A 14,484-nucleotide genomic window follows, 5' to 3' on the forward strand; every position below is an offset into this window, starting at 1 on the left:
TTTTTTTTATTATATGACGTTTTGGAGTTGGACACACGTTTAATAAAATATTTTGATTTGTACATTTTCTAGAATTATCTACCTAACCAAATATCAACGAATAAAAAAGCAATTTGCTAAATATATAAAGTCGTATTACATAAAAACTAATAAATTTTACATTGAAAAGCAAAAAATACATGTAATTTGAAATTTTAAAAAATTCTCCAAAACGTCATCTATTAAGAAACGGAGTGAGTATTCTTTTGTCTCTGTTTTAAACATTGGAAGGTTGTTTACAGTTTTTTCTAATGCTATACAGGGAGGTGTGCGTTGTGTAGCTTTCACCGAAGATGGAAAACACATCCTTTCATCTGCAGCTGGTGAAAGATACATTGCAGTGTGGAAAACAGACGGTGCCAAGAAGCAGTCAGCTAGCTGTGTCCTCTCCCTAGAGCACCCTCCTGTCTTCCTGGATACTTGGTGTGAAGAAACTGATGAAAAGGGGCTATACGTTTTAGCGATTTCAGAAGTAGGCGTCTGTTATTTTGGTACGGATCAAACGTTGAGGAGCTAGGGAATGCCAAACCTACAAAAGTCTCGTTAGCAACTGAAGATTCTTTGGTTAGACAACAGCACAAGGGGTCGTTGCCTGTAATCTTTGCTGCGAAGTTGCAAGGCGTTTTGAAGCCTGGCTCTGCGAATGCGTTTATTGCGTCTGGATTGTTGGTGAAACCATCGTTTCAGAGAATGGTGTTGCGGTTTGGTGACGACTTGGTGCTTAATGCCTCCAAGAGTGGTATCCTTCTCCCCATCACTCAGTCAGTTTCTAAGTCTAAGAAGGGGCACGGCGCTCATAATAAAGGTATCTTATATGGAACCGCACTTTCTACATATTTGATTAGACTGTGTCGTCTGTTTCTTGGCTTTTGATTCTGATTAGTGCCAGCTGCTTAACAATAACCACATCACGTTTAAGTAGATTATTATCTGGTGGAGCCTATCAATAATAGTGGCTGACTATGATTTTATATTTTTTATAGTTACAACATTAGACCGGGCACATGCGGAGGATGCTTTGCTACCAATCGCAAGAGTTGCTGATCTGCACGAGAAGAAGAGTGTACAACCACACTCATCTGATAAGGATACAGACATGATTGACCAAAGTCAAGCGGGTGAGTTCTTACCTTACATGACCGTTCTGAAGTCAACTATCAGATGTCTCAGTGCCTTTTTGCTCATTCTTTTTTATTAATTTGAAATTTCAGATTATGAAGAAACATTTAGCATGGAGGATAAGCTGAGATCATTAGGGATACTTAAAGGCACAGATGAAACAAGCAATCCTTCCTATGCTTCAGTAATTGATGGAATTGATCTTGAGTCTTATCTACAACCAAAGAAGGTACGTTTGCTTTGGCATCTGCACACCGGAGAATTTGTTTTTGGAATCTACAAATCGTTGTAGTCATAAAAGTTTTGTATTGGCAGTTGAAGGCTGCTGTTTTGTCAATGGAACCCTCCACTGCATTCAAGACTATGGAAGCTCTGGCTGCCATGTGGCAGACAAGGTTGGTTCTCTCTGCTTTACTCGATTCCTAATGATCTTAGATCATTCTTGGTTCTCTGGTCTTAACACAGTTGCAATTATTTTTAACAGAGGATGTGGTGGAAAGTATCTTCTTCCATGGATATACAGCATAATGGTGAATCATCGCCATTACATCATTTCCCAAGAACCAAAAAATCAACAGCTGCTTACTACATTGCATAAGGTAAAGAGATAAAGAGTAGAGTCATTTGCTTGGTTTAAGTATAATATGTTAATACTGTTGTCCCAGATTACCAAGACCAGAGGAACGGTTCTTCCACCGTTACTACAGTTATCTGGGCGCTTACAACTTGTTACAGCTCAGGTTACATATCAATTCTCTTTTTTTAATTAACTATAGTTAAAGTTATTAGCATATACATGGCTATTTAATTTCAGTAACACCTTTATTTTATGGCAGATCAATAAAGCTGCAGGGAATGAAACACAAACAAGGGTTCATGAGCAAGAGATTGATAATGAAAGTGAAGATGAGGAGGAGGAAGAAGATGTAGAAGAGCATTTCTATGGTGAGAATGATGATAATGAATCAGATTTAAGCAGCGATGATGGAGAGGATAAAGGTAATTAGTGACTTTTGCATATAGGTTTGTGTAGTAGTATGTTCTAAATCTGAATCTTGCCTACTCTTTTACTTTCAGATGATACCTTGATGGAAGAGATATAATAAGTGTAGAAGAGAAGAGATAGAAGCTTTGACTCTTCACATGATTTTGTCCTTTTCAGTTATTCCTCAAAATCTTGTCTTAGTAAGACAATTACATCATAAAACAAAATTAACTTTTTGAATTAAGAAAATCTATCAGACCAGCCAAGAAAAAAAAAAGAATTAAGAAAAAAATCTAACGATTACAAGATAACTCTATAATACTATCTCACAAGTCACATCCCATTGCAAATATAAAAATTGTACAATAATTTATTAATACAATTCCCTGTAAAATTTTATCCACATAAATAGCAAAAGAACAAGAACAAAAGGAGATCAAAGGCTAGCATCAGCGTTAGAACCACCTCCTCCTCCTCCTCCTCTCTTGTTTCCTGTTGTGTTCTTCAGAATCTGCATTCACCAAAACACAACCCAAAAAATTATCAAAAAAACAACAAACATAACAAAGAACCAAAGATTCCATTAGATCACAGTGAATAATCATTCCAAGAACCATTAAAGATTCTACATACATTTGTGAATTAGCTCCTTAGTTTTTAAATTTACTAATCTATCTGATGAATAGATCCTAAGGCTGATCAAATCATACACATTGTCAGATTAAAATCAACGTTGTACCTGTCTAAGCATGTGGTTCTCGTTCTGCAAAGTAGAGAGTCTCTCATCAAGCTCAGAGTTTCTGTTCTCTAAGTCTTTCACTCTGGTCTCCAACTCACCCAAGTAAGCTTTCTTCCTCTCTCTTGCTTGCTGTGCTGACACTCTGTTCCTTAACAACCTATACAATTACCAAACAGCCCCCCATCACACTTATTATTTTATTATTTACCTTTTAACCGTCAATGGTAAAAAAAAAATGTAAAACCTCTTTAGCCGCTTGGTCTCTTTCTCCGCCGGAGTCCTCCCTCGCTTCCTCTGACCTTCTCCGACAGCTATCTGTGTCCTGTCCTGACCGTTCGCCGATCCAGAGGCTTCTTTTCCGGTAGCTTCTCCTCCGAACTCCGGTACTCGCCGTATCTCCTCATCGCTTTCGATTCCTGAAACGAAAAAATCAAAAGGAGAGATCTTTTTTTAAATAACAGATCTCGAGGTTTTTTTTGTCGGGCAGACAAAAAGTTGCTGTCCTAATTTGAGGAAACCAATGCATGATCGAAAAGGTACCTTCTTTGATCTCCAAATGCGGATTAGAGCTTGATGATCTCTCGCTGCTTGACGGTAGAGAGCTTGCAGCTAAAGAGCTTGTCGCTTGCTCCTGCATTTTCTTTAGAGAGAGAGAGAGAGTGTGTCGGAAGCTGGTGATGAAGAATCGAAGAAAAGAGGCGGGACTTGGGAATTTTACAGAAGTGACAAGAAGTTCTAGTTGCGAGTCATGTCGGGAAGGAATTATAGATTAGTTTGGTAACAGCCGTTAGATGGGAGGTGGATCTGACGGTTGTAAAGGGACCAAAATCTCATATGGACCAAAAGGTCAAAAAATAATCTACAGCATCCAAAAAAAATCTGTATGGACCTCTATCATGTAAATTACTTTAACACCCTTAATGAAACTAAATTAAAATAAAATTAAAAACACAAAATTAAAAAAAATTGTGGTCGCCGGCGTAGGGTTTTCTTCTTCCTCATTCTCTGCGTCTTTTCTTCTACTACTCATCGTCTTCAACCATGTTCCACTGCATCGGCATCAAAGATGAAGCTTGTTATCCACCATGTTAAATGGCGTCAAAACTCGTGACATCCCTTGCTTTATCTTGAGCTCTGATGCCACAACCTCTTCTCAGCTTTATTCTCCAACTCCTCCGCCGGTTTGGTGAGCCACAACCAAACCTGATTGAGACATCGATCCCAGCGATCCCAACAGCTTCGGTGCTCAGCATGTATTCGACTCCATGACATCTGCATCGTGGATGAAGCTCTTTATCCACCGTGGCCTTCTCTCTTCCAAGACCAGAGCTTGAAATCTTCACTGAACCCATGTGCCTTCACCACACTACGATTCACCACCACAGCTTGTCCTCTCTAAGTTCTCTATCCGTCACTTTTCCCTCATCTCTCTTATGTGACCTCTGGTGATCCCTTGTGTCAAAGACGAGTATAGCATACTCGACATGCATGAAAAATCTTGCTTTCAAGGCCTAAGTATTGAGAAATGGAAGCTGAATCAACAGCTTTTTCAGGTCCTATACCAAGACTGAGCTCTGTCAAAGATACATCTTCAATAAGAGTGGGATCAGTCAGAGTTTTGATGTTAAGCCTCTCGAGATAAACACTTCACTGAAAATTCTTATAAAAATTAAAGTGGCCTTTTGCGTTTTTAACTTATGATGTGTATTGAAATCTGCAGCAATTGGATGGTCTCTCTGTGGAATGTAGGAAGTTTAAAGATGTTTTGGAGAGTAAAGTACTTATAATCTCAAAAGATATGAAAGATGACAGGTCTAGTAAAAGCAGCTAAGTGATCAGTGTTGGCTTACCAGCTTATGAAATTATCTATGAGATTTTATAGTCTGTCAAAGTCAATACATCCGGCTTGTTACTTAATAAAGTCTCAACCTTTTATTTTGTTTTCTTACTTTCACTTCTGATGATTTTTTTTTTGTCATCTACTTCTGATGATTAAACAAAGAACATAATATTTTATTTATCGGCACGACACTCCCAATGTTTTACGTGACTGCATTTATGCTAAAGACACAAAAACAAAATAATTTAATGATTATCATTTACGTAACATATGTAACTATAACTTTTATGAATATATTTGATTTATCTTTACAAACATCAAACATATTTTTACATGTGAAAGTATTAGTAAAAGCCCTAAAACTAGATATATAAACAATTGATATACTTTTATTATATATTAGATGAGTATTACTGGTACAACTGGTACAAATTTGACATTCAGAAATTGATAAAATAAATTTGGCATTCTACATGAGAAAACAATCTCATTCCCAATTGGTATGTATTCAAAAAGTTTCTCTTAATTTATTTGAAATTTTGGAAAAACAATTATTGCATAATTTCATAAGTTTACATGATCTACCTTATACTTTTAAGGTTTGTTAACTTATTTGTCTACATAATTTTTGGAAAACATACATGAAATGTATTTATACGAAATTGATGATTTCATTGTAACCGGGCAATGTCATGTAAACATAAAGAAGTGGTACAACTAAGGTAATTGTATTTATTATGAGGTACAACTAATATTTTTAGATTTTACTGCCAAAGTACAACTATGCACAAACTGGTACAACTAAAAAACTAGTACAACTATGTATCGTCGGTATAACTAGAAAACTGGTACAACTATTTATTGTTTTATTTAGTATTGTTTAAATGTGTATTACGTTTTAAACAAGTATCATGTTTTAAACATTGTGGTTGAACACTGACCTCGAGTAGTTGTACTAGTTGTACCATTCATATATATCATTATCACTTGTCATTATTTGTTTATGCAAAAAGTAGTCAAATGACCAAATTAGTGTGTGTTTATAATGGTCTCTCCTAACAATTTTATTTTTTAAATGTTTTTTGGCAATTATTTACAATATCTCATAAGTTTCCATGTTCCACCTTATATTTTAAGGGTTTGTTTACATGTTTGTCCACTATATTTTTGAAAACATACACCGAATGCATTTTAACAAAATTTATGATTCAATTATATGTGATATCAGATAGTTAAACATATAGAAGTAATACAACCGGGGTATATTTATTTTTAATGTGGTACAACTATTTTTTTTCAATTTCACTGTCAAAGTACAACTATGCACAAACCATTACAACTCAAAAACTAGTACAACTATGTACAGTCGGTACAATTATAAAGTGACTCTGAAAGTGATGATACACATAATTTACAACAATTCATTTAGTAATTGATGTAAAAATATAAATTATTTGCATCAGTTCATTTTACAAAAAATTAGTCTCAACTTAAGAAGTTATTCAAAAATATATATCATTTAAAACTACTGATTTATATCATTTACTAATTAAATGTAATTTTAACAAAATTATTTGATTAAAATGATTTATTTTGTTAAATAATATATTCTTTTTCGACTTGTGATGGCTTATGCATCATCTTTTGTTTTCTCGGTGAAAGTATATTTCTATTGATAAAATCCAGAGTTGGTTGGATGGCTCTTTGAGACATGCATGCAGGGAAGAGTGAATTTTGGAGATTTTTTTTATCTAAATCAGCTTTCTCAATTGGATCAGCCGCTATGGTGATTGAGATTTTTAAGGAAACTTCCAAAGTATTTAGGGATTTATCGTAAGGATCCATTCTTTTTTAAGGATTTTTTAACTCAACTTCCAGATCAATTTTTAAATCTAAACTATAAATACAAACTTATAATAGGTTATTAATAACGAAAATAAACTAATATTTTCATATCAATAAGCTTTTTTATATTTTCATTTTTTATTTGGATAACTTAATAAAATTTCATAATATTCTAAAGAATCACAAATTTATGTAATGTTAAAAAATATATGAGTAATTCCATCAATTTTTTTAAAAAAATACTATCAGATATTTTGTGTTTTTAGCGGGTTAATAGTGAGTTTTTGGATTTTTACCGGGCTCTATCTAATTTTTAATTAACGTTTTTTTTTCATTAAATATGAACCGGATTATGTATAATGTATCGGGTCTATTGATTTAACCACGAATCCAGGTCGGATATGAAAAAAATTCTTAAAACTCAAATATTATTATAATCGGTGTTTTACACTTTCTATTTAAAAACAACAATGCCACAGCTATTATAAATTGTATAACTAGTTCAAATGTACAATTAGTACTGCTAGTACAACTGATATAACTGTATAACTAGTACAACTGATAACTGTACAACTGGTATAACTGTACAACTGATATAACTGTACAACTAGTACAACTGGTACAACTGATAAAAATAATTTTAAATATTTAAAGTTAAATGAATATGGGCCGGGTTTTGGGTATTGAGTTTGGGTTCGGATTTAGTTGGTTGGGTTGGTAAATAAGTTAAAGTTTTTAGGTTTGATGGACATTTTGCTGACTTTTCATATTAAATTTAATTCTAAAAGAAATTCAAATTATAAGGGGTCCATAATAGATTTTTTCAGATGCAAGTGGTCCATTATAGAATTTGATCCGTTGTAAAGAGTGAATCGTGGAGGATAATGAGCCTTGAGGAAATGTGAGGATCCAAAGGCAGATGAGATGGGAACGTGGGGAGAGATGAGCCGTTGATCTTATAAGCATCTTACGGTGATTGATGAAATAATGGAAAAGCCTATAAGGGACAGTGGGCCCATATGGTCTCTGGCCTTTGACAGAGAGTTAGGCCATAGTTCTTTTTATTCTGTCACATGGCCCACGAGTAGGGACAGTGTTTTCAAAAGTTATGTTTTTTGGATTAGGTTTGGAAACGAACCGGACAATCAATTTCTTTCAGAACCGAACCGAACCAAAATCATTTTGAATTTATCATTTGGGTTTAGCAGTCACGCTAAAACGTGTTTTAGCTGTTGGTATCACAAATTAACATGAGAAGATGAAAAGTATGGAACTGAGATGATTTTTCAGCAAGGAAAGATTAAAAAAAAAAAAATTGAAATCAGGGTTCCTTAGCTAACACGCAACCTACACCGTTCGACAAAATCTACTAATATGAACAACTTCTTATAACCTAAAACATGTCCTTACATGACTATTCTCTTTCTCATGTAACACACTTTCTTATAAGCCGCTATATCATTTGTAATGCTTCATGTAAAAGTAAAACAGTAAAAGAGGTTACTAAGTGAATTGTTTTGGTCAAGTGACTTATGTTCTTGCTGGGAGCTACTTTTTTTGTAGCTGGGGGCCTGGCTACAGCCCCCAGCATGTTTGGGTCATTGCTTCTTGTTTGGGGGTCTTGTTAAAGAAGGGATCTTAGAGAAGCAGTGACTTGACCAAAAAAAGAAGAAGAAGCCAGTGAATACCAGATTACCAGCCCAGCTAAAACCATTTGTGTACCAAAGCATGGCTGCTTCTTCCCCATCTTAACTCAGCCTATTTGCACTATCTTCTTCCTCTCTATTTTGCCATTTTAGATATGTGAATCTAAGGGGTCATCATCACTTGCTAACCAAAACTCAGATAAATCTAAACGTTCCCATATGAATAACACAACAATCCAGGCATGAAACAAGTATCATATATTATTGTTTTTGACTATATTCGTTTTACATGAGCTCTGAAATATACAGAATCTTGCAAGGTGGTGAATAGATGTAGAAATGTAATAACAAAATTCTATAACATTACTTAAAGTTAAAAGGTACCTAAATGTGAATAAGAAATGGGCTTAAAATCACAAACGCCACAAAACAGAAAAACAGACAGACAAAACTAGCAAAGAAACAAAGCCCAACGTCTGATACTAAGGACTTGATCACCAGTGTAGTCTGAATGGTAATTACTTCTGGTCTAGTGTATTTATTGTCCGTAATGAAGCAAATCTCCTTCACCCTTGGTCTGCAAATCTCTTCGTATTTTCTTCATGGCTCCGCAAAAAAGGTACAAATTAAGAGACAATCTTAGATGAAAAAGTTAGTTTTATACCATTAGCTAAGAATACTTTATAATAGAATTATTTTATTTTAGAATAAAATATATATAGAAAGAAAATTGCATGGTTTACAAATTAAAAGACGAAGTAATCAACCAACCGAAGGCAAATAACTGAATGCCCCACCCACCTTTGGCTCCACGTATATGTGTATTTACAACTATATAATATCGAATCCTACTAAAATTCAATCACGTGATACCATATATACATCTCTAACATAGACTTGTCGTATCAGTGGTAGACGTATATTCAACATGTAAACATATGGATCCAAAACTATAGACGTATATTCAACAAAAACAACGTTGCTAAAAGAACAAAATAAATGTTTGATAAACAAGAAGAAAAACAAGAAGACAGAGGGAATCAAAAGAGGTAGAGAGATAGTGAAAGGTCCTTCTCATTTCAAGCCTACGTGATAAACACAGACGATGATGACATAAACTCTTTTTTTTTTTTGAACTTAATTTAGATGACATAAACTCTTACTATTAGGTTTTTGCATAAAATTTGTGAGCGGAGGTCAAGCTGCTCATTAAAGCAACATACCACTGAGATATCTTCAGATTATTCTTGACTAAATTTCAATACTAATTGGTTTTATAATCAAGGTTCTCAATCATATTCCATCTATCTTCATCAATAATAAAAATAATGCAGAATATTTAATGATCATAATATATTAAATAAGTAGAAATTTCATATAATTTTTTTCAAAACAGACAATAACCATTTTAAAGAATTTTTTATTGAGCCAAAATAAATACGTGGAAACATTAGTAGACACTTTTTTACAAAAAAAGAAAAAAGAAAACATCAGTAGGCACATTCGCGAGTCTCATGTGAACATTTGGACTCAGTACTGATACTTGACTTTGTTAAACTATCATTTAATAATCATCACAACTTTCAAACCTTTCCCCAAAAACTATCAATCTTTTCTCATTAAATGTTGCTTTCTAACTAAATTTTAACCCATCTGGTGATATGACGTATGGTGCCTTTATAACTATACGTCTATACGAAGCACAGATACCCAGTTATGCACATAATGTATATTGGCATACTAGCATGACGTAAGAAGATCTTGTCTGATAGTTCTCGTACGAGATGATCCAAAATCCGTCAGAGCTCTATCATTGTCGTCCTCGTGGACAACCTATGAATAAAAATATTTTTTTAAAAAAAATATAGTAAAATTTCATATTAACTGAACAGTATTGACCATTTTCAAAATAATTTTTAAATCATTAACGAACAGTCATTATTTTCGGCACTTACTCACAGTCCACACATCCCATATGTCAAAATAATGGCCAAATCATATACCTATATTTCCAATTTATAAAAACTGACAGTACTAATGTAGATTTGTATCATATGTTCAACTGTTTACGTATAATTGAAGTAAAACACACGACTGATAATTTTTGTTTTAAATTCAAATCTCGGTTAATTTAATAAGCATATCCAAAAGAAGGTTATGTAAAAAATCACACAAGATAAACTATCATTTTCAAATGTTGATATACTATGATTTTTTATATGGAAAAAGCGAAACAAAAGTTAAATGTTGATCACAGTAACTACGGTTTCAATGATAGTTTTTTTTTAAGTCCTCGGTTATAAAATGTATATAGATATGTGATAAATACTAAAAAATAATACATTTGTAATTTTCTGAAACGGAAAAACATGAAACGTGTTATTGATAGTCTGAATTTGTTAAATTAAATAACAAAAACATAATTCAGAACCTATATCACATCAATTTTACCCATAATTTAAAGAGATTTTTAAGAGCAATTTATGATACATGTAGCTGGAAAATCATCGTAACTGCTACAATCCGAGATCATGCAAGGATAGAAAACAGAGAAATGAATAAAAAAATGAGAACAACAACAAAACAAAAGGTAACCATTTATTATGATTTATTGAAATGAAAGTGGATGATACAAGAACTACAAATGTTACTAGCACTCAACGGACCATTAGATTTCATCCACTGGTCGGTTATATCCTCTGCTATCTTAACGGCGTCAAATGCCGTACCCAAGAGCCCTCTCTTCGTGAAACCCACAGTGTAGAGTCCATTCTCTCCTTTCCATCCGTTAGGAAACGGCGTCTTCGGCATTCCTTCTTTTGTGAAAAAACTATTTTCCTGTAAATTTCAAAGGATCATTTATACTTTTTCCATTACATAAAACAAATAAACACAAAAACAGGGAGAGAAGACGGTGAAAACAAGGAAAAAGACGAGAGAGTTGTTGTCTTTATACAAATATTTATAATTTTGGGGAATTCAAATAGTGAAAAAAGGTTTTAATCCATTCTGCATGGATAAAATTAGAGTTTTGGAATGTTGTTCCCTTTGTTGCATGTGTTACGTCCGTATCATAGAAAGCGATGGATGAGAAATGATAACACTAAAAACTATTACAATTATTCAATAGCCTTTGTACCTTATTTGCATGTGTGTGTCTATCAATATATTCGTATCCTTATCATTTCTACCATCACCATCACCGTTATTCTTGAAAATGAAGTTTATTTCAATTCCATGCGTATGCTATTGGTTCAAATAATTTCATCATCATCGCATATATATATGAGATCTATGTTGAAGAATGATTAGTATATGCTTTTAGTACCTTGAGCCAATCGGGTACATTACTCTTATACCCGGTCGCTAATATTATCGACTCGAACTCCATTTCTTGCCCATCCACAAACTTTGCTCCCTTCTTTGTTAATTCTTTCACCGCATGTCTCACCTAATAGTTATTAAACCATAAGACGAATCATTTATGTTAGAAAAATAAAAACAAAAGTCATAAAAATCAGCTATATTAAATAAACAAAGTACAAACGCGTGCATGAAAAAAAAGTATTTAATCTTTTCTTCCGAAAGACTTATATTCATTTATCAGGATGCTAGGTTTGATTCACATCTCTAATCTTTCTAGCTAAAAGCAGTTTAGACTTATATAAGTATTATTTAACAAGAAAACTATGATTATAAACTTACTCTAATTTGACCGGATTGTATCAAAGATATGGCGCCTACATCAAGAACCGGAGTTTTTCCGGTGGCGTTCTTGAGCTCAATTGGTCCGGTTTTGGGTCGTCGGAGGCCTAACCGGTCGGTATTGCCAAGATAAGAATTAGCAAGAAGCAGGAGAAAATTGTCCACCAGCTTTAGTGGAAACCATTTCAATAGTGTCATTGCTATTCCAAAACTCGAGAGACCAAAAAAGTCTCTTGGTAATACATGTAGCTGCGTCATTATAGTAATTAATTAAACCCGATTAGTTCAGCCTGATCATTTGTATGTACATTGATAATGAAAAACTGAACATAAATTAATTAGATGCTTACAGGGTTTCTAACAACCATATGAGGCAGAGCATTGTATCTACAAAGATCCAAGCATACCTCCATACCGGAATTTCCACAACCAACCACCAAAACCTTTCGGTTTGCAAACTCCGAACCGGATTTGTACGCACTGGTGTGAACAACCGGTCCAGTAAAATTCTTTAACCCCGGTATATCTGGTACCACCGGTTCAGCATTCTCCCCTGTTGCCACCACGAGCCACTTGGATGTGTACACAGCGTCTTGCGTCTTCACCTTCCATAGACAAGAGACGACATCGAACTCAGCTTTCTCGACGGGTTGGTTAAATACAGGTTTGATATTAAACCGGGCAGCGTAAGACTCAATGTAAGAGATGAATTGTTGCTTGGAGGGGTATCTCGGGAAGTTTTTGGGGAACTTCATAAGAGGAAGCTCGCAAAAGTGTTTAGGGAGGTGGAGCTTAAGACGGTCGTAGGTACGTTTTTGCCATAAAGAAGCTAAGCAATCGGTTCTCTCCAGTATAACCGATGGCACGCCTCGGTTTGACAAACACGCCGCTACGGATAAACCGGACGGACCGGCACCAACGATGATCGGACCGTTAACAAAGATTGGACTATGCTCAGCTTCTAAACAAGAGTTCATGTTTGATTAACAAGAGATGGTAACTAATGAAAAAGGAGAAGAAAGAAAGAAAGAAGCTGTCTATCTTTTCTCTGACGGTCACACGCACCTAAGAAGTTACCTGTTTTAGGGCTTCCCTTGAATGTTTATCGGGAAATACCAAGAAGCGAAGTTGGTAAATATAAGATGAGGTGTAAATGGTAGAGATAGAGAGAGTGAGAAGGCGTGAGAGAAAAGGAAAGGATTGTGTGTGTGTGTTTTTCAATGTAAATGGGTTTTATGGGGTTTTTATCTTCTTGTTGTTTGGGTATTGAGTTGATGTGTAACTGTATAGTGTAGGGAGCAGAGTAGGTCTAAGATGGGTGAAAATGGTGCAGATATTAAATATAACCACTTGTATAATCTTTGCCATAAATTATTTTCTAGTAGTCAAACTGTATTTTTCTACTAATAATGACTAGATTTGCTGCTATAAATGTCACTTAAGAAAATTCTTCTGAACTTTGAACAAGATAAAACTTTAAAATAAACTAGAGTTTGATCCGCGCATCCGCGCGGGTATTCATTTTTGGTGTACAAAATTTTTTTTATCTTATATAAATGGTAATATATATATATATATATATATATATATATATTAAATAATTATTTAATATATTTCGAAACACAATCATTTTAGAATTTATAATGAATAATTTTATTTTATTTTTTGATCCGTCAATTGTTACAATCCTATTTTTAAAATATAACTCGTGTATTCGTGCAAATGTATTTTTTATGGATCAAAATTTTAATGTAAAATAAAATGGTTATCTATTTTTATATTTGATTTATACGATTAAATAATTCAATATATTATTTAAAATTTTGTGGTTTATATTATGTATTTTTATAACACTTTTATGTTTTTAGACGTAGTTAATATACCAAAATAAAAATAACCACCCCGTAATAATAAAATCTTGTTACATTTTTGACATTGATTAAGTATAATTTATTGTTTACCCAGATTATAAGAAACATTTTTTAAATAAATAAACATAATTAAACTATAAAAGACAAGAATGCTAAAATGTAGTTAAATTTATTACTTCAGTGACATTCAAATGTAAATAATTTTGAAAACTAAGGGACAATTTATATTGGTACTTCTCTTTTAATAATAGAGATAGTGTTCATCTGAAAGTTTAAACATTGTCTTTCAAGTTTAACAGTACAAACACCCCCCTTAATATATTCTGTATGATATTTGTGTTGAAGTGTTTCATGGTGTAGAATCTGTAGATAGATTTTAATACTTGAAAACTATCATTATATTCATCCTGTTTTTAGATTTTTATAATTAATCTTCTACTGAAAGTTTGTTGAGGTTAAGATAGTATTATAGAAGACTCATGTAATTTAACTTCCTACTAATTAACATTTCTTAAACAAAGGTCTCTATAGATATGGTCTTATGACCCTTTTTCCATCATTTGTATTCATTGTAGATCACTTTAAAATAACCTTTCTTACAAAAGGAATAAATGTGCATAACTGTAAGCTCTTCCACTATACTTTTGCCAAAAAAAAAGGTGATAAGAATCCAAATGTCACTAGAAGAACAGATG

General features: G+C 33.5%; 2 protein-coding genes and 1 pseudogene across 2 annotated transcripts; 1 reads left to right on the plus strand and 2 right to left on the minus strand.

Annotated features, from left to right (window-relative positions):
• The window catches only part of LOC125581755, a 3,797-nt pseudogene extending 1,388 nt beyond the window's left edge, over positions 1-2,409 (plus strand).
• Positions 2,410-2,465: 56 nt separating this feature from the next.
• LOC125581422 (transcription factor HY5-like) lies at positions 2,466-3,653 on the minus strand. Its single transcript, XM_048746812.1, has 4 exons — positions 3,423-3,653; positions 3,127-3,298; positions 2,883-3,039; positions 2,466-2,654 (listed from the first exon to the last, which is right to left on the minus strand). Exons 1-4 carry the CDS (start codon positions 3,517-3,519, stop codon positions 2,580-2,582), a joined length of 501 nt encoding a protein of 166 aa, XP_048602769.1. The 5' UTR covers positions 3,520-3,653; the 3' UTR covers positions 2,466-2,579.
• Positions 3,654-10,794: 7,141 nt separating this feature from the next.
• Positions 10,795-13,381, minus strand: LOC106383033 (probable indole-3-pyruvate monooxygenase YUCCA4). The gene is made up of 4 exons (XM_013823143.3): positions 12,269-13,381; positions 11,919-12,167; positions 11,542-11,664; positions 10,795-11,051 (listed from the first exon to the last, which is right to left on the minus strand). The coding sequence occupies exons 1-4, from the start codon at positions 12,893-12,895 to the stop codon at positions 10,815-10,817; spliced, it is 1,236 nt and encodes a 411-aa protein (XP_013678597.2). The 5' UTR covers positions 12,896-13,381; the 3' UTR covers positions 10,795-10,814.
• Positions 13,382-14,484: the final 1,103 nt, after the last annotated feature.

The sequence above is a fragment of the Brassica napus genome, chromosome C2, assembly GCF_020379485.1.
Source record: "Brassica napus cultivar Da-Ae chromosome C2, Da-Ae, whole genome shotgun sequence".
NCBI lineage: Eukaryota > Viridiplantae > Streptophyta > Magnoliopsida > Brassicales > Brassicaceae > Brassica > Brassica napus.

Excerpts from the sequence above, each read along its gene's own strand:
- LOC125581422 (XM_048746812.1), bottom strand. The coding sequence starts at position 3,519 with ATGCAGGAGCAAGCGACAAGCTCTTTAGCTGCAAGCTCTCTACCGTCA. Across the intron at positions 3,299-3,422 it reads GCATTTGGAGATCAAAGAAG|GAATCGAAAGCGATGAGGAG; the intron begins GTACCTTTTCGA and ends TTTTCGTTTCAG. Across the intron at positions 3,040-3,126 it reads GAGACCAAGCGGCTAAAGAG|GTTGTTAAGGAACAGAGTGT; the intron begins GTTTTACATTTT and ends GTAATTGTATAG.
- LOC106383033 (XM_013823143.3), bottom strand. The coding sequence starts at position 12,895 with ATGAACTCTTGTTTAGAAGCTGAGCATAGTCCAATCTTTGTTAACGGT. Across the intron at positions 12,168-12,268 it reads ATATGGTTGTTAGAAACCCT|CTACATGTATTACCAAGAGA; the intron begins GTAAGCATCTAA and ends ATAATGACGCAG. Across the intron at positions 11,052-11,541 it reads ATGTACCCGATTGGCTCAAG|GAAAATAGTTTTTTCACAAA; the intron begins GTACTAAAAGCA and ends TGAAATTTACAG.